This window comes from Myxine glutinosa, chromosome 13 (assembly GCF_964187855.1).
Source record: "Myxine glutinosa chromosome 13, kmMyxGlut1.1, whole genome shotgun sequence".
Classification (NCBI taxonomy): domain Eukaryota; kingdom Metazoa; phylum Chordata; class Myxini; order Myxiniformes; family Myxinidae; genus Myxine; species Myxine glutinosa.
In genome coordinates this window covers 54,527,776-54,554,985 of record NC_136273.1, presented here as the reverse complement: position 1 = coordinate 54,554,985, position 27,210 = coordinate 54,527,776, and the positions used below count along the sequence as shown (strand labels likewise).

Genomic DNA, 27,210 nt, shown 5'->3' with positions numbered 1-27,210 from the left:
TGACAGGCCGTGGAACTCCAGCACAGAAAAAGGCACTAAATTGGATGCGATTGAAAATGACAAAATATTATGGCCGTACTGGAAGCACAGACATCTCAGGGTCATGCCACAGCCGAACGGGATGCCAATCGTCAAGCCGTGAGAACTTCGCCGAGGAACTGCCCATTACGTTTTGCTTCCGACACTTTCTCTAAACACAACTCTTTCCATCTGAGGTCAAGCTTCTTTGTTTCAAACCAAATATGCCCCTAATAGGAACCAGTGTTATCATGGATAGCGATAACATCATATCTATAGTGGCGCATAGCGCTTGGGCATGTTCATCAACAACGACTCCCAGCTTGTGTTCAGAGCAAAACAGGATTTGAAATGATGAAGCCTGTTGGAACATGAGGCCGGAGATGGATTTTGATAACTTTATCCTGTGCGCCGTATCTGTGATTACGCCGGTTTGCCTTTTCTTGAGCATGTGCCCTGTTCCACAACATTCTAACGGAAGAAGAGTTAGCAATTGTTAGTTAGCAATATTAATCAATTAAATCAAAATCAATAAGTTAGCAATTGTTAGTTAGCAAAAAGTTACCAATATTAATCAAATATTTAAATATAGCAATTTGAAATTGCTATATTTAAAAAAACAAAAAAACAATCGAAATATTTCATGATTAGACTTGAAGTGAAGGGTATACCACGATAAGTCGTTTTTGTTTGTCTTTTTGCACTTTTGCAGTGAATTCTGTCTGTCTTTCTCATTCAATCCACGATCTGCTTGATTTTGCTGCCCATGTTACGGCGTCCTCTGCTGGGCAAAGCTCCGTTGTGAATTTTTTTTTAACGAATTCGATTTTCATTTTCGGACAATGTCGTGTGGGCGGAACGGTTTGGATCGAATTACCTGAATTTTTTTTTCTCGTTTTCCGAGTGGCAAGTACAACAGGTGTGCTGTGCCTGTCTTGAGCTCTGCAGCAGGACAAAGGGCAGCAACAGGCAGATGGTAATGTTTGTATGCTCAATTAACTTGATAGAATGAGCTGTGATGATAGAGGGAGGAGGAAATGATGGGGTAAAGGGAGTAAGGCAATTATCTGAAGGGGGTGTCAGACATGCAGATCTTATTATCCTGTGTGGGGTATGCTGTATGGTGAATACCTAGTTTGGGGTTAATTGGCATCTGGCAAATGCACGACACATGCACTCATAACACACGTCCAAAATGTTATCAGCATTTGAAGTTCTGGCAACACCCTTTATATGTAATTCTCGGTCCACACTTGTATTTTTTAGCTGTACAATAGACAGTTTGTGTACGTCTGCAAATAGCTGTTTGGACTTCATAAGATCCATATTCAAAATGCATCATGCCACATATGGAATAGCATTTAGTGCTTAATGGTATAACCGAGAGTGCACCATGGTATAACCGAGAGTGCAACATGGTATAGCCGAGAGTGCAACATGGTATAGCCGAGAGTGCAACATGTTATAGCCGAGAGTGCAACATGGTACAGCCGAGAGTGCAACATGGTACAGCCGAGAGTGCAACATGGTACAGCCGAGAGTGCAACATGGTACAGCCGAGAGTGCAACATGGTACAGCCGAGAGTGCAACATGGTACAGCCGAGAGTGCAACATGTTATAGCCGAGAGTGCAACATGTTATAGCCGAGAGTGCAACATGGTATAGCCTAGAGTGCAACATGATAAGGCCTGGAGTGCAACTTAAGGCCTAGAATGCAACATGGTATAGCCTTGAGTGCAACATGTTATAGCCGAGAGTGCAACATGGTACAGCCTTGAGTTTAACATAAGTCCAAGAGTGGAACATGGTATAGCCTAAAGTGCAATATGGTATATAGAGTCTTGAGTGCAACATGGTATAGGATATAGTGCAACATGGTATAGCCTGGAGTACAACATGGTATAGCCGAGAGTGCAACATGGTATAGCCACGAGTGCAACATGGTATGTATGGTCTGGAATGCAACATGGTATGGTCTAGAGTGCAACATGGTACAGCCAAGAGTATATCTCTGGGAGGGCCTCCCGGATCTTTCCGACATCGTAAGATGTTTCTTTGGCTGTCGTGAGGAAGATCGGATGGTCTGCAACATGATGAATCAGCATAACCAGGACGTCTGTGTCCTCAGCCCTCACCTCGACAGGGGACTCTCTTGCCTCATCTAGAGCTGCGCGGACGATGGAGGTGTCGGCATCATCGGAGCATTGTTGTACACTGATTCCATTCCTACTAAATGTCTCAGCAAGGAGCAGAACGAGCTGGGCTTTGTTTTTCTGGTTATCGAGGAACTTTTCTCTTGCAATGATGATTTTGAGATCCAGACGAATCTGAATGTCACAGCATGCATTCTTTGTTCGTCTCAAGTGGTCATGGTCCTTGGTGGAGCTGCCATATCCGGCAAAGACCACCGTTATCCGGAGGCGATGGCTCCCCATGGACTTCACAAACCGGAGGTAGCTCTCGGCAACATCCTTCCAAGTAAGGTTAGCCTCCCACTTGACATTGTGCAGGAGCCACCCACCATCAACCACAAGGCTTGTGCAGGGGGGTTGTTCGACAGGTGCCACACATGCCTTCAGGGACCTTGCTAGGGCAGCCTTGTCTGGCTTTCGCAACTTTTGATTTTTGTCAAACAGAGACATCGGTTTTGGCGTCAACTCAAAGCGCAGAGCTTCTTTGGTCTTGACTTCACACTCACTGATGACAATGAGGCGGTTGAATAGCTTCAGTGAGTCAATGACCAGCTTCTCGCCATTGATTTTGGGTCCAGATCTGAGGCTTGCAAGTGATTTGACCTTGTGTTTGGTTACCATTGCATCCACAACAGTTTTCCCATCTATCTTAGCCTGTATGGCTCTGCCAACTTCTTCTGCTTGATCAGCGTTGACTTGGTCTTCGGGAGTGCTGCTGAACCCAGTTGAGAAGGACACCAGAGTCTTCTTGTCCCGTGTGGCATCGAAAGGGTTGACTTCCTCCAACCACCCAACTATGGTGTTGACAGCATCATTATCGCTCTTCATTTGGGCTCTTTTAACGTCGGTGTGGACAGGTACCCCACATTTGACCATGCTTCTTTCTAGCTCTTGGTGAATGAACGAGAAGTGGTTCAGAGCCTGAACCCAAGACTTGTGAGAAGACTCATTCCGAAAGCGGCCTCTGTTTAGACCACCGGAGGATTTTGCCTCACGCATGAGTGTGGTTTCTATCGTGATGTCGGTCCATGTGCCTGACCATTCATGGTCTGAGAACCTGACTACATGGTTGCCGTACAAAGTGAACTTGGATAGAGTTTCCTGGAACATGGGACTCCCCTGTCTCTGATGCATCAGCTGTACATACAGCCTTGCTCCCTTTGCGTACTGATGGTGGCCCGCTGCTGCGAAGGTATTGAGCATTCCAATGATGCAGCTGAGATGACCTGTGTGGTCTGGGACATGCTCACTCCTGATGAATACCTTGATGAGGTCGATTCTGCCATAGTACCAGACCCAGAGTGCTGGTGTCCTTCCTCCTTCAGCTAAGATCTTCAATCTCTCTGCCATCCTCTCCTCGAAGACAGTTTCCTTGGTGCAGATGTTAGATTAGCGGAATTTTGATTACCTGTTGTCTCATCTTTTGCAGTCCTGATGAAGTCCTCCATGTCTATATGACATGTCTCCATATACTTATCGCACGACTGTACAACTCTGTTTTACAATCCACATGGTATCTCAACTTGCTGTCTTCTCCGTTGTTCCAGTCCTCATTTAGTCTCGCGATCAACGCCGCATCGCCCACAAGCTCAGAATGTGATAAGATCCGTGGGTGGCCTTTATTGGAGACTTTTGAGAGCGTATGCTTTTCAATCCCGGAACCACCACAGATGAAACACCTCAAGCCAGGTTCAGTCACATCCTTGTCCATACTGTCCTAAAAAATAAGACATTTTTTTGTAAACAACAGACAGGACATGAAATTTTGACTAAACAATACACATTATTATCAGTTAAAACTAATAAGGTAAGTCACAAACCATGTGCAAAACTTGTGTCTTCACTATTTGTTCATTTATCAAGGTATGTCGCAGCACCACAACACTACACCGCGTTGGCAGCAACACACACACCTTCCCGCCACCGCATCTAGACACACACTGGGAAGTGAACTGGGCGCATGTGGGGGAGTGGTACAGCGGGGGACGGGGGAGGGCAGCATGTGGGGGAGTGGGGGACGGGTGAGGGCAGCATGTGGGGGGAGTGGGGCAGCGTTGTATGCTGGTTTCAGCACAATTTGAACAATCTGAATCAATTGAGCCAAATTACCGCAAAACACAGTCTGAGATATCTAAAAATGTATCATATCAATATTTTACGGCCAGGGATTCATTTTTCCTCAAATCTAATGGTTGGAATCAATCCAGCACCCCAAAAAACCCCTAGTTAGACATCCCACAAGTCAATATTGGCAAAAGTTAATTTTCCGATTTTTTCGCGCAGGCCCTCTGAGCACCCGAACTTTGATTGGCTCCCCAGAATTTTCCACAAGGATTTGGGTTTGCACTAATTGATAGGTGTTAGTAGACACCTAGATGAATACGTTAGTGAAGAAAATTTTTGGTAAGCAATTTTTTCACAGATGGTCAATACAATTTGCTAAAATTCCCTAACTATATGTGGGACTGTCTGCAGAGGCGCCTCAGCCAGCAGTTTCCACCTCCAACAAACCAACCAACAGAACAGTTCCAACCCTTGTTGACTCCATGCCAAGTCATATCCATGCCATACTGGATGCACGTGATGTCCCAACTATGTGACATCCTGCTGGTGTTTCCATTTTTCTTGTCCTCTACCTACATGTATGTATGTACAGTGTATTGCAAAAATATTCAACCCCCCCCCCGCTCTGCCCTCCAGTTTTTTCACATTATAATACCACCTGAGCTTGTTTCAAGCTTAATATATAGAGTCATCACAAACTATTCCAAAAGTTATAAAGCTAAATAATTGCTGATAAAATGTGAATAGAAATCAGATGAATCCATGTTGCATAAGTAGTACATGGTGTTATGTAGAATTATTATATGTAAGTGCAAAATTTGCTACACTAGTGGAACCAATGTTTTTTTGCATCTATATACCCTTGGCAACAAGACCTGAGTTGGTTCCATTTTTTTCAATGGCGTCTTCGGCGGCCATTTTGAATTTCAAAATGGCCGCCGTTTTTTGCAATTTTGTCTGTATTCTAATTTCTACAGTCTTAAACTACACATAGATAACTATAATTACAATAATGAAAGAAATATGAACATTTGCTTTATTCTTTTTTATCTTACAGGTATTCATAGACAAGTTGGATTTCAGCTTCACCGCCGCATAATGTCATCGTTTGAAGAGCCGCCTTCTAAGAAGCAATGCACAAGTTACGAACTTTGTGTATTCTGCCAAGAGAGATCTCCTGAACCTTTGGTTGACGTTGCTCATGCCAATTTCAAATGTGCAATTTCAAATTTCCAGGGAGCAGCCACCACCAAAACACAATCACGCAATGAAAAGATAAATGGAACATGTGCACTTATTGGACAGCACATCATCCAGGAGTTCAAATCTGATCGGCAGGTGCAATATCAGCCAAAGTCCTCAACTTCAACCTTCAGGTTCACAACTGAAACGCCATTAGGGGTTGGACTTTCACTCCATAGCCATCATGCACACCGCAGTCGCAGAGACATAGACATGTTGTACCAGAGTGGCGTTGGTGTTTCATATCAACGTGTAAAGGAGATCACTTCAAAGATTGCCACCACAGTCCAAGATAATATGAATGAATTCAATGGCGTTTACATGCCTCCAGGACTGTTGAAAAATCTTCCAATCAGATGCTCAGCTGATAACATAGATGCCAAGGTAGACACAGCTGATGGACGGAACACATTCCATGGGACTGCTCTTGCTGTCTATCAACGAGTTCCCCCAGATGTATCAGAATACGAGACTGTAGCTGAACCACTGAAGCTGCATGGCAACACCTCAACAAAACGTGAGAACATCCTGCCAACTGTGACTGAAATGTCTGACTGTACAATTACTGGTAACCCCAAGCCAAGTAGAAGTCCACGCTATGAAAACTTTAAACTTGGTCAGTATCAAGATAAAGTTGTTAATGCAACACAGCAAGACTTTGCATGGCTACTTTCACGGTAGTCACAGAGGCACCATGAAGAGACATCAGACGGTATACCAGTTTGGTCAGCATACAATTTTCGTGTGTGCACTCCAGAAGAGAACAAAACACCCAACCTTGATCAAGATCACACAATGCCTATCATTAAGGCACCAGCTCATGAGTGGACAACACTGGTGACAGTTCTTGAGAAGCTTTCGTACCTCAATAGTGTTGTGTGTCCAGAAAACACTGGAACGATCTTTGTTACATTTGACATGGATCTTTACAAGAGGGCCCTAAAGTTAGAATATCTTAATGACCAATATGCTGGGAAATGGATGGTATGCCCTGGTGGTTTCCACACTGTCTTGTGTGCACTAAGGTGCCTTGAGAGGACTGTTGAGCACAGCGGGCTTGATGAAGCTTGGAGCAAGGATCTGTACAGCACTGTGACAGTAAATCAGATACTCAATGGGAATCACCACAATCGTGCTGTTCAAGCTCATGAGCTCACATTAGAGGTATTCTTTGATCTCTGGCTTGCAGAATTTCTGAAAGAGAAGCCTGCAGTTGTAGAAGCTCTATCTGCCTGTATGGATAACTTGATAGAAGCAAACAAGAAAGAGGTAGGCATTCAGGAAGCCCATCACCAACTTCTAATGGAGATTGAACATCTAAACTTGGAAAAGCAGCTGAGTGATTTTGACAGGAGCCACAGTAAATTCCCAATGTATCAATGGGCACGAATGTACATGAGGCAAGTGTTGGCGCTGATTAACTTCACACGTTCACTGAAGCAGCCAGATTTCTTCCTGTACTTGGCGTCTCTAGAAAATTTGTGCATATACTTCTTCAGCTACAACCGACTAGATTATGCTCAAAACAAGTTGTTAGCCAAAGATATTTCTCAAAAAACGTCTGTTAACTGGATATGTGTTCTGGTGGATTTTCTGTACAAGGAATGAGAAAAATGCCAGAAAAAATGGTTAATCAGTGTTTTATGTGAAAAGATACATACAAAATTGCAAAAAATGGCGGCCATTTTGAAAGACGCCATTGAAAAAAATGGAACCAACTCAGGTCTTGTTGCCTCGGGTATAAGGATTCCAAAAAACATTGGTTCCACTAGTGTAGCAAATTTTGCACTACAATGACACAACACCATGTACTAAAGTATCCACACTCATTGCCTAAGTAACCCTAAATCTCTTCAGCAGAAAATTATTTGTTTGTAAGGTTACAAAATAAGCATAACAGGTTTCACTTGTATGTAATCAGTGGTTTCACTTAAAAAATCCCCCCACTTATCGAATGAGTTTTAAGGTGCAGCTCACTTGGTGAAACAACAAGGCAAACATGAAGACTAAGGAGCTTTCCAAGGAAGTCGGACATAAAGTGGTGGAGAAGCATCTTCAGGAGAGGGGTATAAGAAGATCTCAAAGTCACTCATTATCCCTTTGAGTATTGTGAAATCAATCTTTAAGAAGTGGAAGACGTATCATACCATTCAGACTCTACCCAGATCAGGTCGCCCATCCAAACACAGCAGCTGGACAAGCAAGAAACTGGTTCAGGATGTTACTGTAAATCCAACAATGACTTTGAAAGATCTGCAAGACTCTATGTCCGAGATGGGGCTCAGTGTTCATCAATCAACAATATACTGTTCCCTTCACAAAGCTGGCCTATATGGACAGATTGCAAGAAAGAAGCCATTGCTGAAAAAGTCGCATCTAATAGCTCGTATGCAGTTTGCGAAAAAGCATCTTGATGATACTGCAGGCACGTGGAGATATGTTTTGTGGTCACACGAGACAATAATTTAACTTTTTGGTCTAAATTCAAAGCGTTACGTCTGATGCAAGCCCAACACTGCCCAGTCAACGCACCATCCCTACTGTCAAGCATAGTGGTGGCATCATCATGCCATGGTGCTGTTTTTAATCAGCAGGGAATGGCATCCTTGTCAGGATCGAAGGGACAATGGATGATGCAAAGTCCAGGAGAATCCTTGTTGAAAACCTGCTTGAGTCAGCCATGAATCTGAATAGGAGATTCACATTTCAGCAGGACAATGATCTGAAGCACAAAGCTAAAGCCATACTGGAGTAGCTGAATAAGAAGAAAATAAATGTTCTTGAGTGGCCCAGTCAAAGTCTTGGCTTGAATCCCAATTGAGCATTCATGGTGACACTTGAAGATTGCAGTCATCGACGATCCTCTTAAACTTGGCAGAACTAGAGCAATTTTCATGTGAGGAGTGGGCAAATATTTCACCATCTCACTGTGCAAAGCTGGTCGAGACGTACAGACAACATTAGATACCGTTTCAAATGTTTATTGAAGGAATGTGATTACAGTTTATTTAAAGTCCGAAACCAACTCTACTGTACAACTATAAATAAAAAAAAGCAGCAGCATGTACCATTTTAAATTTGTATTTTACAAACACACACAACTTTTCAAATGATAGTGATGATGTAGAATTATGATGAAGAATTAAAATCCAGTGAACTCCTATGAAAACGACCCAAGTGAGAAATGTAAGTGACGAGCCGTGCACCGAAAGGAATGTAGGTGAGGGGCTGCTGAAGCCGACGCAGTTAAGATCGCTGAGGAATCGTGCATTAAGGGGGAGGCAGGAGAAGCAGGACAAGCCTGAGAGGGTGCTGAAGCTGTTGAGGTGGAGGGATCAGGATGAAAAATATGTGTGATGGAGAGCTGTCTGGAGATTGCCGCAGGTTTCTGTGCAGCTCTCTGTATGGGAGCATCACGTCATCCAACCCCCATTTAAACTTGTGGTAATGCTGCACCCTGTCAGGTCGGCCTCTTGCACCCTGTCGGCAATTGCCCACATGTCCTGCAGCACCTCACCCAGGAAATTGACGGTGAAGTTGTACCTCGGCATCTCTTCCTCCTCATCACTGCCCGCTTCCTCCTCCTCAGAAACCTAAGTGATGGCGACAGGCATTGATGGTGGAGGCTCTCACCTCATCCAGCAACTCATTGATGGTGCCTATGCAGTGGGCTATGTTGAACTCTTTCCAGCACTGTCTGACGGTGAGACTCCATCACATCCAAAATGTTCGTGTAATATGTTTTAAAAGTGGAGATTACCCCTTGGTTGAGTATCTGGATCAGGGAGGTGGTGTTGGGCAGCAGGAAGATCACCACAACATTCGAGTGAGCCACGTTCAGGTCCCCAGGGTGGCCAGGAGCATTGTCGACGAGCAGAAGAATCTTGAACAAGGTTTTGATTCGCCAGGTACCTCTCCACCTGAGGGACGAAACAGTTATGGGACCAGATCATGAAAATTGCTGCCGTTACTCACACCATCCTTTTCGCCCTCCAAAACACGGGAAGCATGTGTTTGTTCTTTCCCTTGAGAGCACGCAGGTTCAGGGAATGGTACAGCATCATGGGCTTCATCATGCAGTCCCATTTTGCGTTTGTGCAGAAGAGAAGAGATACCCGCTCCTTAGCGACCTTGAAACCCTGTTGTTGTCCTCTCTTGCTTTGAGATGAAAGTTCTCGTGGACATTTTTTCCCAGAACAGGCCGGTCTCGCCTGCATTGAAGATCTGCTCTGGCAGGTACCCCTTCTCGTCAATCAGCTGCACGAGTTGAGCAGGGGAAGTTTTGGCCGCATCGTTGTCCACGGAGGCACGCTCGCCTGACAGTTTGACATTGCGGAGACCATACTGGTCCTTGAAGCGGTAAAACCATCCCCTGCTCACTCGGAATTAACTGGGGGTGCTCATACCCGCATCACTCAGTGCATCACTCATAGCCGCAACCGCATCACTCAGTGCATCACTCGTAGCTGCAACCGCATCACCCCTGCTAGCACCACCCATGCTAGTTCCATCACCCGCGCTAGACCACCCGTGCTTGCATCGTCCCCTTGCCAGCCAGATATGCGTAAATTAGCCTCGCCTTTGCACGAAGGAGAGGTCCACATAAAGGCATGGGCCCTGTTGCATAAAACCCCCTTAACCTGAAGGAAAGATTTCCCTTAAGGTACGCTGTAATTTCTTAGCTAAGGATTTCCTTAAGTGTTGTTGCATAAACAACCCTTAAGGATAAGGATTACCTTAAAGTTAAGGAAATGCTATTCCAGGCAACCATTCAGATTAGGGATAGGAAGAGACGTCCGAAAGTAAGAACATGTAATGAACACGTAATTTTAAATGTCGCTTGTTATATGTTGCATGGGCAACACATGCTTCTGGATGAATGAGGAATAAAATGATTCTTGTGTAAAATTCATTCGAATCTCATTGATAATTTTATTACTTCCGCCACCAAAGGTAGGCTGAGTTTATGGGCCTGTTGCATAAAATCATCCTTAAGGGAAAAGGTAAGGATATCCTCAACTTTTCCTGGACATCCTTAAGTTGCGGATGGTTGCATATACGAATATTCCTTAACTTTTTCCTGAAATGCTTCCTTAAAGTGAAGGGAGCATCCCCCTGTCCTTAACCACGAACCGTTGAGTTTCCAAATTGTGCTCTTCATGGAAATTGGTCATGAAGAGGATGATTATCGCAGTGTGATGTCAGAGACTGATAGAACAATACTTCCACAATTTTAACTCTTTCATGGCATACAGAATACATACAGAATTTCATGGCATACAACTACAATATGGACAGGGTACAGCCAGAAGTACCCCGTGGGGGACCCCACTCCCTCTCGTCAAAACTCAAGGTGGGGAACCCGATCGAAGCAAGGGTGGAAATCACTCCATTTATGATGACGAAACGTCTGATGCCCACGTGGAGATCGGTTTCTGAGGTTTGGAACATGGAATGTAGGGACAACAACAGGGATATCAGGAGAAGTGGTGGAAGTATTGGTCAGAAGAAGAGTGGACATATGTTGTGTGCAGGAGACGATATGGAAGGGAAGTGGTGTGAGAATGGTGAAGGGTAGGCAGGGACAGAAATACAAGTTTGTGTGGCAAGGGTGCCCGGAGGGCGTGAATGGTGTTGGTATCCTGTTTTCTGAGGAGTTTGTAGACAGTGTGGTGAGTGTGACTCAAATGAGTGAAAGGTTGATGATGGTGAAAATTATGATTGGAAAGCTCTTGGTGAACGTCATCTCGGGATATGCTCCGCAGGTTGGTCGGAGCGATGAAGAGAAGGACAAGTTCTGGTGTGCAATAGAGAAGCTGATGGAAAACGTGAAAGATGAGGAAGTTGCTGTGGAAGCAGGAGACCTAAATGGACATGTGGGAAGGAGTATGGATGGTTTTCAGGGAGTTCATGGGGTTGTGGCTATGGTGTGAGAAATGGAGAAGGAGAAAGGATTTTGGAGTTTGCTGATGGAGCTGATTTGTTGATTTGTAATACTCAGTTCCAGAAAGAGGATAATAAGCTTGTTACATACACGTCAGGTGGGTCGTTGACAACCGTTGACGACCTGCTAGTGCGTAGGCGAGATAGGGGGCACCTCCGGGACACAAAGGTGATCCCAGGGGAGGAGGCTGTTTCACAGCACCACTTGGTTGTCTGCGACATAAGGGTGAAAGGTGCGAGGAGAGCTCGGCGGGTGAAGTACCAACCGAGAATGAAGGTGTGGAGGTTGAAAGAGGTGACAGTGAGGGAGGCATTAAAAGAGAGGCTGAGTATGGTATAGGATGATGTGGTTGAGCTTGAAAGTAGTTGGATGTCAATGAAAGATAGTCTGTTGGGAGCCGTTGATGAGGTATGTGGATGGACAAAAGGAACACCGAGGCACTCGGAAACATGGTGGTGGGATGATGAAGTTGGAAAGAAGATTGACGAGAAGAGGAAGAAGTTCAAGGAGTGGCAGAAGGCAAAGGGTATGGGGGCAGAAGAGGCAGAGCATGAAATTTATAAGGCAGCCAAGAAGGCTGCAAATAAATAGGTAGTAAAGGGGCAGGAGGCATGTAGGAAAATGTTCGGAGAACGCTTGGATTTGGAAGAGGGTCAGAGAGCGGTATTCAGGATTGCAAAGCAGATAGCGAAAGAGAGGTGTGATGTGATGGGGGTGAGTTGCTTGAATGATGAAGGGGACAAATCGTTGTGGACCCAGATGGAATTAAAGGAAGATGGAAGAGATATATGGAAATACTGTTGAATGCAGAGATTGAATGGGGTGGCAACATAGAGAGTAACCCAGTTTTAGGACCGGCAGAGAAGATAACCGAGAAGGAAGTTGAGGAAGTGATAAAAGCAATGAAGAGTAGAAAAGCGAGAGGGCCGACGGGAGTTGTGGAAGATATGTTGAAGGCAGCGGGAAATTGGGGTGTGAAGAGAATGACAGAGATCTGCAATGTGGTGGTGAAAGAAGGCCGCATCCCAGTGGATTGGGAACTAAGTACCCTCATCCCTCTATTCAAGGGGAAAGGTGACCCTCTGGACTGTGGCTCGTATCGAGCGATAAAGTTATTGGAGGATGGAATGAAGGTTTTGGAAAGGGTGTTGGAGAGTAGGATAAGGAAGAAAGTGAAGATTGACGAAATGCAGCTTGGATTTATGCCAGGAAGAGGAACGACAGACACGCTTTTTATTGTGAGGCAGTTGCAGGAGAAGTACATGGAGAAGAGGAAGAAGTTTTTTCTTGGGTTTGTTGATCTGGAGAAAGCATTCCATAGGGTTCCACGTGAAGTGGTGGCATGGGCATTGAGGAAGTTAGGAGTGGAGGAATGGTTGATCAGAGTAGTGATGGCAAAGTACAAAAGAGCGCGCACAGCTGTAAGGATGAAGGACGGGAACAGTGGTGAGTTTGAGGTGAAGGTGGGAGTGCATCAGGAGTCGGTACTAAGTCCACTACTATTTGTAGCTGTGATGGAGGTGCTGGCTCAGAACGTAAAGGAGGGTTTACCGTGGGAGTTGTTGTATGCAGATGATCTGGTGTTGATTGCAGAAAGTATGGATGGACTGAAGGAGAAGATGAACAAGTGGAAGGAATGTATGGAGACAAAAGGTCTGAAGGTGAATATCGGAAAAACGAAGGTGATGGCAAGTGGTAAAGCATGTGGTGAGGTGGAAAGAACTGGGAAGTGGCCGTGTGCTGTGTGCAGGAAGGGTGTCGGAGTGAATTCCATTCAATGTACAATGTGCGCTGAGTGGGTTCATCAGAAATGTAGTGGTTTGAGAGGGTCATTAACCAGTGTGGCAGCTACATTCAAGTGTAAGGTGTGCACAGAGGGAGCTGCAGATGGAGGAAATGTTGAGTTGGATCTTGGAGACGGCGTGAAGCTGGAAGGTGTGAAAACATTTTGTTACCTAGGAGACATGTTGAATGGAGAAGGTGGATCAGACTCGGCAACGGTTGCTGGAGTGAGATGTGCATGGAAGAAGTTTCGGGAACTGAGTGGCGTGCTGACGAGGATGAGAGTGTCGTTGAAGCTGAAGGGAAAGGTGTATGCTGCATGTGTGAGAAGTGTTATGATTTATGGGAGCGAGACATGGGTAATGAACGTAGAGCAGCAACGAAGGTTGGAAAGGGTGGAAATGCGAATGGTTCGATGGATGTGCGGAGTATTGTTGAGAGAGAGGAAGACAAATGATGAATTGCGAAATATGATGGGAATAGAGCCTGTGATGGATGCTGTGAAGAGGAACAGGTTGAGATGGTTTGGTCATGTGTTGAGGAAGGATGGAAGCGACTGGTTGAGAAGAGTGATGGAAATGAATGTAGAAGGAAGTAGAGGACGGGGAAGTCCGAGAAAGACTTGGCTAAAGATGGTCGAAGAAGAAATGCGGGCAAGGGGGTTAACAAGGGGAGATGCAGAAAATAGGGCAAATTGGAGAGGATTGTCATGGGGACCGCAAGGCTAACCCCCGCTCTTGCGCGGAAAATGGCCTTAAAATGCTTGTTGTATGGCATACAGAATAATTTACTTTTTGTTTCGCACTCGTAGTTCACTTTTATATTTTCACACTTTCACCATTCTCAGAAAGTTTCCAAACATTTACTGCACATATTACACTTTCAATATAAAATGGTGAATGAGAATCAAATGAATTTTACACAAGAATCATTTTATTTCTCCTTCATCCGCCAGCACGTGCTCCTCATGCAACACATAACCAGCGTGTATGTAGCAATATAACAAGCGTCATTTAAAATCAAATGTCCATCACGTGTTGTTGCTTTTGGAAGAGCATCCTATCTCTAATATGATTGGTTGCCTAGCATAGCAACAGCTCCTAAGAATTCCCTGGTGTAGGGATGTTTATGCAACAGCACTTAAGAAAATCCTTAGCTAAGGGAAACCTTAAGGGAAATCTTTCCTTAACCATAAAGCACATGAAACCATGATCATGCTCAATATGTGTATGCAAATGAGTTCAAACCTCCAAACAATGAAGCATGCATGACCTTCCTTACAATGTGTAATACCCACTAATTTATGAAAGGGTGCTTATAATTGGTGGGGAAAACCTATGGCATTGGGGAGAGGTCCCTTAACTTTGAGGGAGCATTTAAGAGAAACCTTAAGGATATTCAAAAATTCAACTATCCTCAACTTAAGGATGCCCTTAACTTTTCCCTTAAGGGTGTAGTACTGGTGAAAAATTGAGAAAACTACATAGGTACCTTTGAGAGGCCTTTACACAAAAACAAAGTCAAGTTAATATCTAATTTTCAGTTTTTCTTGAAAGATATAATCTTGGCTTTAACTCAGACCAGTTTCAACGCTTCTTTGTCATGTTACATGCATATAATTTGCATAAATTAGACTCAATAAAAAACAAGGAAAAACAAAGAACACATTTCTACTTCTATCTTCTATGTCACCTATCATTCTTTTCACACAAAACTTGGTACATGTATTATACATGTGTTACTCTACTACCTGATGAGAGGATTTTGTGAAATTATGTCAAATGTTCACTAATTAGCTAATTATGCCAATTACCAGATAAAACTTGGTTGTCCTTCAATAAATCCACAATGGCTACTCCTATAAACAAAAGCCTTCATCATTTTAAAGGAAGTGATGTTCTGAATATCCTGTCCAAATTTCAGCCCAAAAGAATGATGCAAATTAAAGTTATAACAAATTTCATGCATGCAAAATGCAAAATATTATATTGAATTGAATTGAAATTTGAATTTTTCCATATTTAGGGGTACTTCTATGACCTCTAATAGCATGATTCTTGTTTATAAGACTATAAGGAAACTGTTCAGCTAAAAAAAATCAAAAATCAAAAAAATCACCTGTTCACCAGTACTACACCCTTAAGGATGCTTAAAGCAACCGGGCCATGTTCTTCTGCGCGTTGTCCTCTATCCATACGTTCAAAGCCTTCTCCATCCTTTTATGTAGACATCCCGGACCTGGGTGACCACCTTGGTGCCCAGTACGTATGTAGCAAAAGGCGTATTAATTCACTTGGTAATGACTGCCCACACAGGCCGCACTCTCCTCTCGAAAGCTGGTCCAGCAGCTCCACTTTCTGGCTCGAGATTTTGATGGAGGAGGGATTGGGGTGGGGAGTGAGGGGGTTAATGACGGTTGAAAGGATCATGGTTTTGGATTTTAGATGGCAGTAAACAGCTGTCTTGGAGACCTGGAGGGAAGAATGAGATCGGGGAGAATGTGGAAATTTGTACCACAGGTGGAAAAGACAGGACTGAATGAGTGGAGGTGAGCAGGAGTGGATTTCGGTATTTTCACAAGAAGAGAGCTTGTCTATTAATTATGTGTTTCACGTGTGTATATCTTATGTGTCTTCGCTATCAAATTCCTAGAGTTTATACATGCACACTTCTGTCCTATGTAATAATTGCAAATATTTCCAATTGCAAGAAAATTCCTCTTTTACAAGACTTCCCTTTTAATTCAATCTGAAACACTTATGCCTGTATCCTTCTGCCATGTGACTTGAATTTCACCACTGCCAGTGCTGTATGGTGAGATCTTATGGCACCAGACTACAGAATAGAGCCATACTCCATAATCTTTGGAGGTAGGCCTTGTATACATACTCATATACTCATGTTTGGAGATGAAAGCAGCTGAGGAATGGCTTTGCTGAGGAATGACCGTGAAGCCCGTCTTCCCAAAAGTAATCTTTTTGACATAATATATCCTATTATACATACCACAAGAATTAACCTTTGAGACAGTACCATGGCCACAAAGAAAAATTGTCATTCGATTAAAGGGATATGATTGTTTTGAAAAATGAAATATATATGTTCAGTGGTTTAGTTTTCTAATAAATGTTTATTGCCTTTTTTATTTTACTCTTTCCTTAGGTCAGACGCTGCTCCTATTTCCACTAGACCAGAACGACCATCCTCAGAGGAAGACCCTGCATTCAGCCCTCTTCCAACAATGGAATTTGACCTTCTCTCTGAGATTTATGATTCACTGCCCATCTCCAACATCGAGCCACCAGGGTTACTCATGCCCTCACGCAGTCTAAACACCTTATTGGACACTGGTACTTCATGTTCCCAATCACACTACCAGCGTTTCAGTGATATGAACACAAGGCTAAAGGCACCTTGGAAGCAGCAGGTAAATAAATTATAATCTTTATGTGATAACTCCTTATTTTTGTAAAAACAAAATAACCCCTTATATTATCTTATATTATCCTTCCGAGGTCGGCTAATTGAGTACCAGTTCACTGGTAATTCCCTGTTTGTCGTTAAAGGCGGCAAAAAGGGTTGGCGTCAGGAAGGGCATCCGGCCGTAAAACATTGCTTCAAAAAGGGGACCAAAAAACAACAACAACCACGGTTCCCGAAAAAGGCCAACCCCTGCTTGCGGGGAAAAATGGCCTCTAAAGGTGGTTATTTTTTTATTTTTTTTTATCTGTGAGGGCTGTTTGGGAGGTTGGGGGATATTTTGGTGGGGCCAGAATGGAGGAGACACCGAGCCTACCTTCCTGTTTGAAGTTATGACTTGAGTTTGTCTCCTCTAAATTTACTTTCACCTTTCCAGCAACCCCAGAATTTTGGCCATGGTTGAGCAAAAAGCTGCATCACTGTGACTCAATCCCAATGATGACAATGCGTTACTCCAACCGCAAACCGAAACCGGTAGCGAACAGTGTTCTCCCAATCCACGCTTGAGCGTGATTTAAACCGCACCACTAATCAGTCAGGGTATTAACCTAATTTATATCCCCAGAGAAAAGGCAATGTCGCAGAAACGAGCGAGAGGCCGATTGTGGAGCAGACATGCACGATCTTAAAAAACAAGGATTTAATAAATAAAAAGACACAAATACAACACACATTTACAGTTGGATCCAGCGAACAAACACAGACTATTCATGACTAAAATCAATGAATAAACCCTTTAGTCCGACTGCCCACAATTATCTGAATTTAAATCATTTTCTCACCTTCTACACATTGCTGTCATGAATGAAGCCATTTCCTTTATCCACAAATCAGATAATGAAGGAACCAAAATGAAGGATGGGAGATAAAGAGAGGGTCCAGAAAATCAAGTTGCTTGGTTTGAAGGGCAGCAGATCCCTGCATCATTTAAACCCAATTCTGAACCCATTGAAGAGGATGATGAAGATCCGGTAGACTCTGAAAATTCTTGTTCATCAGATGAGGACAATGAGGACGACGAGTAGTGCCTGAGTTGGATTTAACAAACGTTGGGATACAAAAGTGCCAACGTTGGGATATAAATTTTGATTCACAATTTGAAGAGACATAGTATATCAAATAAATCGCCAACATGTGCCAGATGCACATTTATGTTAGTCTTTTAATCATCAATGACATTGATACAATGTTCATGCCGGCCTATACTATGACCTGCTCCATGAACCACCACAGACTATAGGTCCGATGGCAGACAGAAGCTATCCTTCGTTTTGTTCATTGGATTATTTGATATGAAGTGTTGCTCTCCTCTCCATTCTGAATAAAAGCTCGCCAAACCATTATTTCGGCGTTTCTCAATACCTTCGGTCGTAACAGAATGATTCGTAAGTGATGAATCCCGACTGATACAAGATCGGCATTTATGTTAAGGGTCTAATCCCTGGCCTGCATGAACACGTTCTTAAAACACTATACTCTCGTTTAAAAAAATTGGCCGCCTTGTATGTTCGGCAAAAGACTGTTATGTAGTTACCAAGAAGCGCTTCCTGATCAGTTTCGATCAAAGTGACCCATTCTTACATACCCCATTCCGACTGATATGAGATCACAGGATATTTTGCCATCAATTTCATGCTTGGGCTCGAAAGTCTAATTAGAATGCTAATTAAGGCAGTTCTTGAACCCCCTCCAGTCGACAGTAATATGTTCTTATGATACATATTCTTGATCAGGGAGTTCAAACCTATCGTTTAAGCAATAAATTCATAGTTGGGCTAAAATATTTAAAATACTTAATTGGGTCGCAAATTATCAAAAAAAAAGCTTCTTGATCAGTTTCGGTCGAAGTGAAATCATTCTTACGTGGTCGATTCTGACTGATATGAGACCGGAGGATATTTTGCTATTAATTTAATGCTTGGGCTCAAAGGTCTAATTGGAACGCTAATTAATGCTAATTTTGGCCGTTCTTGAACCCCTTCGATCTACAGTAATACATTCTTATGCCACATATTTTTGAACAGGGTGCCAATATCTATCATGTGAGGGGAGCAATATCCTTGTGCACGAAACTCTAATTAAGACCGATTTTGTCGCCCTTTTTCAAGGCACCAGGATCCGTTGTCTGCCTCGGGACTCGCAAGAATCCACATTCTTGCATTAGGCTCTCACCATTTATACGCTGAATAGGTCAAACCTTTTGTGCACGAGAGTCTAATTAAAAGCTTGTGGGCTCTCAGGCTACTTGTATTACAATAAACTACCACTCGATTGGCCCAGTTGCACGCTCGCACACTCATTCAAACTCACACATGAACCAAGCAAGGATTATTGATAGCTTACTTGTCCTCGAGGGATCAGTCAGAACAGAGCAGCACCAGCAGATATTTCGGCACTGTGAAGCGCCCCCGACAGAAGAACAGAGCACGCCACGGATGTCCTCAACAAAAAAAAGAAAGTCCTTCCTCAGGTCCCTATATATTTCTCATCTCCCAACTCCTCTTGCCCCTTGCACGGAACAATCTAGCCATTCAGATTGCATCGACGTCCTGCCAATCAGGACATGGCCTACAGCTCCAGCCATTGGGTGCTTCTCGTAGCCAGCTGGTCTGTTCAATAGCACACTGTGTCATTGCATCAGTGGGAGGGTTATCCTGCTCCCAGGGCTCAACATAAGTGGCGACATTGGCGGCACTAGAAATTATGTTCTTGGGCCCGTGCCGATGTCGCAAGAAAGGGGAAAAAGGGAGTTAACTTTATACCACACATTGGGCGACTTCTTATTAATCGCCATCTCTGGGGTCCCTTCAGCTTACCTTGCCTGGCCCCAACCAGTTAAGACAGGAAGAAGAGATCATGTGACATCCTTAACCTAACTGACCTATCGCACACAACACTACATTCCAAGGACACACAAAAACAGTACGACAACCTAAACGTTTCGTCCTTTACACTCGTAAAATGAACTGCAGTATCCCACATGAGCACTCTTTAAAAACAACTGCTACCCAACACATGTAACATTACTTTTTATTTACTCTTTTCTCATATAAGGGGCCATCTATTTATTTTCATATTCAAGAAATAAATGGTAAAATTCCCAATCGGTGTATATTAACATCATATTGGGGGATTTTTTTCCCCAAATATTTCCATTCATTTAAATTCTGGTATTTGGGAAGTTGTCGTGCTCCTTTTAAGCTTCATCGATTCTTCTTCATGTTCTAAATGTTTTTTGCGTATGTTTAAATATATGGCCTCTAAACAGCCTTGTCATTCTTAAGCCTTCCTTTATGCCATGGTCAAGGTGGCCTTTGAATCATCATACTTGTATCGTTACCTCAATATTAACATTCCTCCATTGAACTCTTTTAAAATTCGAATTATTGCAGCAATTAAAGAGACGGTTGTGTCATTGTCTTCTGTTAAAGGCATTTCCTGACAGCATCCGGCAAGGAAACGCCGACATGGAAATCAAGTTGCCTCGTTCACCACTGTGCAATGTGCGCAAGAATGTTTCGCTTCAAACCTCCACCAATGAGCAATTTGACGACGCTCTCAATGACGGATTTGATAGCACGACTGAAGAGTCAGAACAAGACCTGGACGTTTCCGTATCTGGTAAGAATCCTTGAGGAAATTTTCTTTCCAATGTTTTAAAATCTTAACACTGACAATAATGCCCAATATATTATCCGTAACTGAATGATGAGCAGCATTGTTAAATTTTGAAATTGTTCAACTCTTTTTGAGAAGCCACATATTGGGCTGCATTTTTTTTGCTTGAATGTGATGTCACAAAAAGTTCACAAACAAGTGCATTTTCTTTCTGATGCAGTGGAGTGTGAGCAAGACATGAGAGACGGCACAGCAGGAAGCGACGAGACAGATAATCTCTCAGAAAAGACATTTTTCAGGAGCACGGGTACATCCTACTCGATTTCTGAGGTTTTGATTCCTGAAAACGGGAGTCGAGCCTTCACTTCCAAGAACCTGCAGTCTGGGCGATCACGGGGCGTACCCCAAGTCACCACTGTTTTGGCCTCTCTTTGTGTAACTCCCGAAAATGACAGTCGATCCTTGGCTTCCGAGAGCCTGCAGTCCGGGCGATCACGAGGTGCATCCCAAGTCACCGCTGCTTCGGCCTCTCTTCGTGTCTCAGCCGCTGCACCTGGCACAGTCCATGAACTATGCAAACATTATAGCAAGTAGCGAAGGGTGACAGTGACTTTGTTTACAGAACCTCTTGATGTTCTTTCACAACACATTGCTTTGTCCTGAAGCTCAAAGCCTGCAGCCACAAAGCTCTAAAGGCACTTCCTTGCACTTAATTTTTGATTAAATCTCGAATTTTGTTTTATTTTCTTTTGAAGGCTGTTAATGTTCCGTGCTCCCTTCGTCTTTATAATACATCTCACTTTTCAAGGAGCTTTGCCTGATTGCAAAAAGGTTTCAAGAAAGGCCCATTTGGAGAGATTTAGAGACTGTGTGGTTGGTAATGTGGATATACGGGGGGGGGGGGGGGGTATGGCGGGGGGCATGACATGAGCCAACAGGATGGTCAGAATCTCAATTGGAAAGCTGATTCGGCTTGTCCCAAATACGTTTCAATGGATGTAACATCATAATTAAAAATGAAACCTTGTTATAAGTGATCCAGTTTGATGATAGGACATCCAAGTCGTGTTTGGATAGTCTGCTCTTTAACGGTCTAGAATGGTAGTCGGGAAAGAGGGTCAGCCTTTCCTGTCTTAATTTTAATGCACCCACTTGTTACATTCAGCTTTGTGCTGTAACAAAGGAGAACTTTTAAATGCATTCGATACACTGAAGGGCAGAAATTGACATCAGTGAACAACTCCTCCATATTGATTCATTTGGACAGCTTATGCTGCTCTTGCTTTAAAGAGAAAATTCCTTTATGCAATGTAAGCAATGCCAACTTACCTGATAAATGCCTTCTCGGTCAACCCTCATTGGGTTTCGACAGTAGTATTTTACGACGGTGCCATTCTTACCACATCATTACCCTGCACTCGCGAAGTGGAAAGCAGGGTTAAGCGATCGGTTACGTATGTCATACGTGCGTGTCTGCATTTTTAAAATTCATCTTCTCGGCGACTGTAAGTCCGATTGACACGAAAGTTTCACCATAAGAGCGCCTCCCCTTGTATAAATTTTAGTCATAATTATGACATCATAGGTCATGTGGTACGAAAGCCATCTTGGAGAAACGCTTCACCTCTCTATCTCCCAAACTTGCTCAATGGAAAAAAAATTAAACATGGCTCATTGTCAAGTACTCCCCATGGGGAATAAGATATGTTAATGGTGATGTCATCGGGGCCTTCATTATGATGTCATAAATCGAAAAGTACAACGCTTGATCCGATCAGTATGAATTTTTTTTCTCTGCAATTGTTGGTCTGATGGACACAAAATTTTCACCATAGGACCCCTTCCCCCCTCCTGTAAAATTCTTAATGCAAATTATGACGTCATAACTTGGAAAAAAAAAACTGTAAAACGTTGCACCTTTATCTCTGAAACCGCTCCATGGAAAAAAATTGAAACATGACACATTGTAAAGAACTCTGCATGCGGAATAAGTGTTGCTAACAATGACGTCATTGGTGCCTTAATTATGACGTCATAATTCGACAATTACAATGCTTAATCTGATCTGTTTGGAATGTATTGAGCGTGATTCTATGAATACCATCTAGTTATTAACTTTAATCCCTCCCCCTCCTCCACTCCCATCCCCTCGCCCCCTTTTTATCACTCCACCAATGTGCTGCCTGTGGTAGTTCAAGCCTTAAACAGGGCCAGCAAAGGCTAAACAAAGCTTTCCCATATACCAGATCAAGGAATATTGCGGTGTCTGACCTAAATGAAGCCTCATGCCACACCTTGCGTTCTCATCTCACACACCCAAAATATTTTGCCCTTCCCTTATCTGCTCCACAAGACCGCAGCTGAGACAGACTTGTGGCTTACTGTGTCCGTAATGACTTGCGTTTCCCGATTAAATCATTTCGAATAAGACTGGGCCATACATTTCAATCAAATGTGAAACAATATCACAATGAATATTGAATAGCCTTGTGAAATAAGTTATATTGTTGATATATTGTGCTTGAGTTATATATTGCTCGAGCTTGTGCTGATGTTGCAGAGATGTTACAGGTTAAGTTTCATTTGACTTCTGGTACTATGTCTTTGTGAATGTTTCCTCCTGGATGCAAATGGTACATTTACATGTTGGTCCTCAGACTCTGCTGCCATGCCTCTTGTGGGGTTTACTCCTTCCAATGTGAGGCCGGGCTACTGCTCTCTCTTTGTTAGCTAACGTTATTTGGTGAATCGTTTTTAACCTCTTGTGACTCCAACCTCATTGACTTGAATTGCTGTCCGCCTGTTTTGTGCCATGCCAAGGACTGGTGCGATGCTTTCCATTTAGTGCCAGCTCTCACTTTTAATGCATTGTTCTTTTATTTATGTCTGAATTGTGTCAAAAAACAATGAATAAACTGGCAATGAGAAGACGAGCATAATGTAACACTTTTCTTTCCTTTCAAGGAAAGAGCTGCGACTCTCGAAGAAGAGCTTCTGGTTCTCGGTATTTGCATGTTGTATGTTGCATCATGCCGTTTCTTCTTCAAGAAAGGACCTGAAAATAACCTGGTATGCCAAAACATCAAAATTATGTTTTCTGGACCACATCCGTCATCTGTTTCTGTTATACTGTAAGTATTTTCGGCCCTATGTTGCTGTTTGTGTTTTTGTCTACTTTTCTTTGTTAAATTTTAAATTCCTACAGGTCTGCCAGCACAAGATCTGCCAGCAACCCTCTTCTGGTGAAATTGCCAAAATCATGACTCTCTGCTCACCTTCACTCCTTCCTTCCTCTTCACTCCCGCCTCTGGAACAAACTCACTCACTCTCTTCAATCCCACTCCTCCCTCCAGGTCTTTAAAACAGCTGTTCACCACCATCTCTTATCTTACCCCATACAAAACCTTGATCTCTTCTACCCCCGTTAATTCACCCCAAATCCACTTTAATAATTTTTTTTCCCTGAAATACCGACTTTTTTCTTTCCTGGAAGTTCCAGCAGTGTCCGCGTGTTTTATACTCTATAAGGATGTCACATGATCTCTCCTTCCTGTTTTAACTGGTTGGGGCCAGGCAAGGTAAGCTGAAGAGACCCCAGAGATGGCGATTAATAAGAAGTCGCCCAATGTGTGGTATTTTATTTTATTAAATTTAAAGTAACATTGCATGGGGTATCATGTTCTATGAACTCTCGTTGATTATGTGTTCCTGTGATTGGCTGACCTACTCGCCCATGCTTCAGCTATTCGGCTGCAAAATATGTTTTTGCTAAAACACCAAATACCTTGCTCCACATCCTTTATCTCAAGTATTGTCCTTTCAGCTTCACAACTTTATCCCATACCCCCTCTTCGCTTCAAGAAAAACATTCACTCCAAAAAAAAAAGTCACGAACTCATTCTGCCTTTACATCCTTCCTACATTCATTATTTATCCTTTGCATTTCTCAATATCTCCAAACTGAATCTTGATTGAATTAAATGCTTCTTCATTTAAAATATTTTGATAAAATTTTCAAATACAGTACTTCACTTTCCTTACTGCTCCAACAGGAATACTCATGTGTTCGTCTTCTTCTTCACGAGGTTTATTTCCCAAACCTGTATTATAAACACTTGGTCCATCACCCCTCCTCCTGTACCAACACTACTACTTTCCTCCCTGCCTTCAACAACCATTCATTTCACCCCTTTCATTATGTCTGTTTCCAAATATCCAGATTGGGAATCTTTAGAAGTCTAGTTTGTAGAGGTTGTCTGCACATGACAATCAATTCTCCTTCACGTCCATTAACGGTGTCAAACTCATCGTTCCCTTCCACCACATCTCTGACATGCCCGCATCTTTCCAACCCAATGCTTTATCTGTGTCCCCTCTTCTACATCCTTCCACTTCATGTCCCCACTTTCTCATTGCCCCACCCCTTAAACCTCTAACCTCGTCGGATCCACCTATCTTCCTCCTCCCACCCCCACCCCCTCCTATTTCTCTCTTCCTCGGCCTCCTCCCATCTTCACCCTCACCCTGCCTTCTCAAATCTTCCCCATTGCACTACCCCTCTCAGTTCCCCTCCTCCTCCTAGCCCTCCCCCCTCTTAGCCCTCCTCCCTCCTATGCCTTCCCCCTCCTGCCCCGCACCCTTCCAGCTCCCCTCCTCTCCCCACACCCCACATCCTCCCAGCTTCCCCCTGCCCCACACCCTCTCCTAGCAGCTTTCCACATTCCTGCACCGTGCCAACAGGTCTTACTCCCATTTTGCTAACTGTGTGCACCTCAAAAATCTGAGACCTCTGCTCCAACCTGACATCCCTCAATCCAGGCCACAGCTGATAAACCCGACGTCATCTGTTTAACAGAATCCTTCCTCCCACAGGACGTCCCTTGGAAGTGTGAAGCTTCTGGGGCTGCATTTTCACTTTGCTGATGACAAGGGAGTGATCAGTATCACAATCTGCACCGTGGTAGGAAAGTGTATGAAGAGTGCTAGACAGGTCTCATCTCCTGGTGATGATAAGGTCAATTCGGTGCCAATGGCCCGACCTTGGGTGATGCCAGGACACTTTCTGCCAATGTTTGCCTTGAAAGAAAGTGTTGGTGACACAGAGCTCCTTTTGGGCACACAGCTCCAACACCCGTTGCCCATTGTCATTAATTTTGCCAACACCATGATAGCTTAGGCATAGTGGCCATGAATCCATGTCTGGTCCAACCCTTGCATTGAAGTCTCTGAGAATGTCAAGCTTTTCCCCCTGAGGGACATGCTCGAGAAGTTCATGAAGTGTGTCATAGAAATCATCTTTGTCTTCAGCATTGGCACGCAGAGTTGGGGCATAAGTGCAGATAATAGTGATGAAGCCTCCATTTGATGAAAGGCGTAGGGACATTGGACGTTCAGATGTCGCCATAGGTGTCTCAATTGACTGCATAATTCTGTTATTACTGCAAAGCCTACACCATGTTGACGGTGATCTTCTGCACTCTTGCCATTCCAGTAAAGGATGTAGTTGGTCTCCTGAATAGATCCGGTGTCAGCCAATCTTGTCTGCTGAAGAGCAGCAACGTCCATGTTAAGCTTGTGAAGCTCACAGTCAATCAGTGCTATCTTCTGTACATTTGATGTTGAAAGTAAGTTTTCTTCATTCATACCAGAACACATCGTCCGGATGTTCAAACTACCAAGCCGGATCATTTTCTTTCTTTGTTTTCCACGTACACTCTTACCGTCTACTTGTCAGGATAAAGATCCCTAATCCCCACCCACTCAGAGAAGGTAGACGTTGGCGGGACAGTACCTTACTGGCTGGGGGCTGCCCAGCATGAGGTGGGCAGTGACTGACCAATAGGACACGATGGTCCTTCCCACCGTCAGCAGTAACCCATGGCGCCCTTGCTCTACACCCTTCGAGCTAGAATTATAACCTCGAAACTGCTACCACCCATGTTGGTTCCCTCACTAATGAAAGTAAGAATGAAGTGTCCTCTCCATTTGGTGTGTGTGTGTGTGTGTGTGTGTGTGTGTGTGTGTGTGTGTGTGTGTGTGTGTGTGTGTGTGTGTGTGTGTGTGTGTGTGTGTGTGTGTGTTGAATTATGTGTTACATGTATGTATGTATGTGTATGTGACTGCATAGCCTGGGCATGTTTTGAGGGTTCTGACTTTCCCAGTTTCTGGGCCCCTCCTCTCGACATTGCAGGCTGAATCCAGAGGAAAGACGGAAGTCCCTACGTCTGGAGCCTGTCTGATTAGAAGAGCTGCCAGAAGGTGCTTGCTAAAAGGGATCACCATCCACCTAATGGGACTCCACTCCACCATAACGTTTCTGTAGGGGTTTGTCTTCCTCAACCTTGGACTCGCCGAAGCCTGACTCACAAGGCAGAGTGCTATTTAATCTATAGCTGGGACCTGGATGATGGGATGCCAGGGCATATCCACACGCTCTAGGAGCCGCGGTCCTCCAAGATCCCCTGTAGATTAGCCTAGGTCCGCAAGGTGCCCAGTTACCGTGTGTGGCCACGAGGAGGCACTACAGGACTATTGGTGATACAGAGGCTGGGTACTGGCAGGAGAGACTTGCGCACTCAGCTCTCTCTCACTCTCTCACTCTCTCACTCTCTCTCTCACTCTCTCTCTTCGCTGTATGCATTTGCTGTGAAGTTTTGCTGTGATGGATGGAGATTGAGCATTTTTGTATTGAGATTGCAGAGTTTCATTTTCTCGAATACAGTAAAGTTTGTTTGAAGCATCATCTGTGCTGTACCCAATGAATTCTCAAACCATCCTTTTTTCTTCCTTTTCAACTTTTCTAAAAAAGGATATTTTTATCCTTTTTTTGGCAATCAGCCTTTCTTTAGACAGGCTACAAGCATGCAATG

General features: G+C 43.7%; 1 protein-coding gene across 5 annotated transcripts in view; it reads left to right on the top strand.

Annotated features, from left to right (window-relative positions):
- LOC137438361 (DENN domain-containing protein 1A-like) overlaps positions 1–23,274 on the top strand; it is a 386,103-nt gene extending 362,829 nt beyond the window's left edge. For 2 of the 5 annotated variants that reach the window (XM_078767519.1, XM_078767518.1), the window contains 3 exons: positions 16,406–16,670; positions 20,155–20,344; positions 20,562–23,274. In XM_078767519.1, the coding sequence (XP_078623645.1) occupies positions 16,406–16,670; positions 20,155–20,344; positions 20,562–20,935 (829 nt within the window). In that variant the 3' untranslated portion in view covers positions 20,936–23,274. Of the gene's footprint in view, positions 1–4,686; positions 4,854–9,106; positions 9,221–16,405; positions 16,671–20,154; positions 20,345–20,561 lie in introns of those variants that run through there. The other 3 variants (XR_013621218.1, XR_013621219.1, XR_013621220.1) reach the window with 3 other exon arrangements.
- The last annotated feature ends 3,936 nt before the right edge of the window (positions 23,275–27,210 follow it).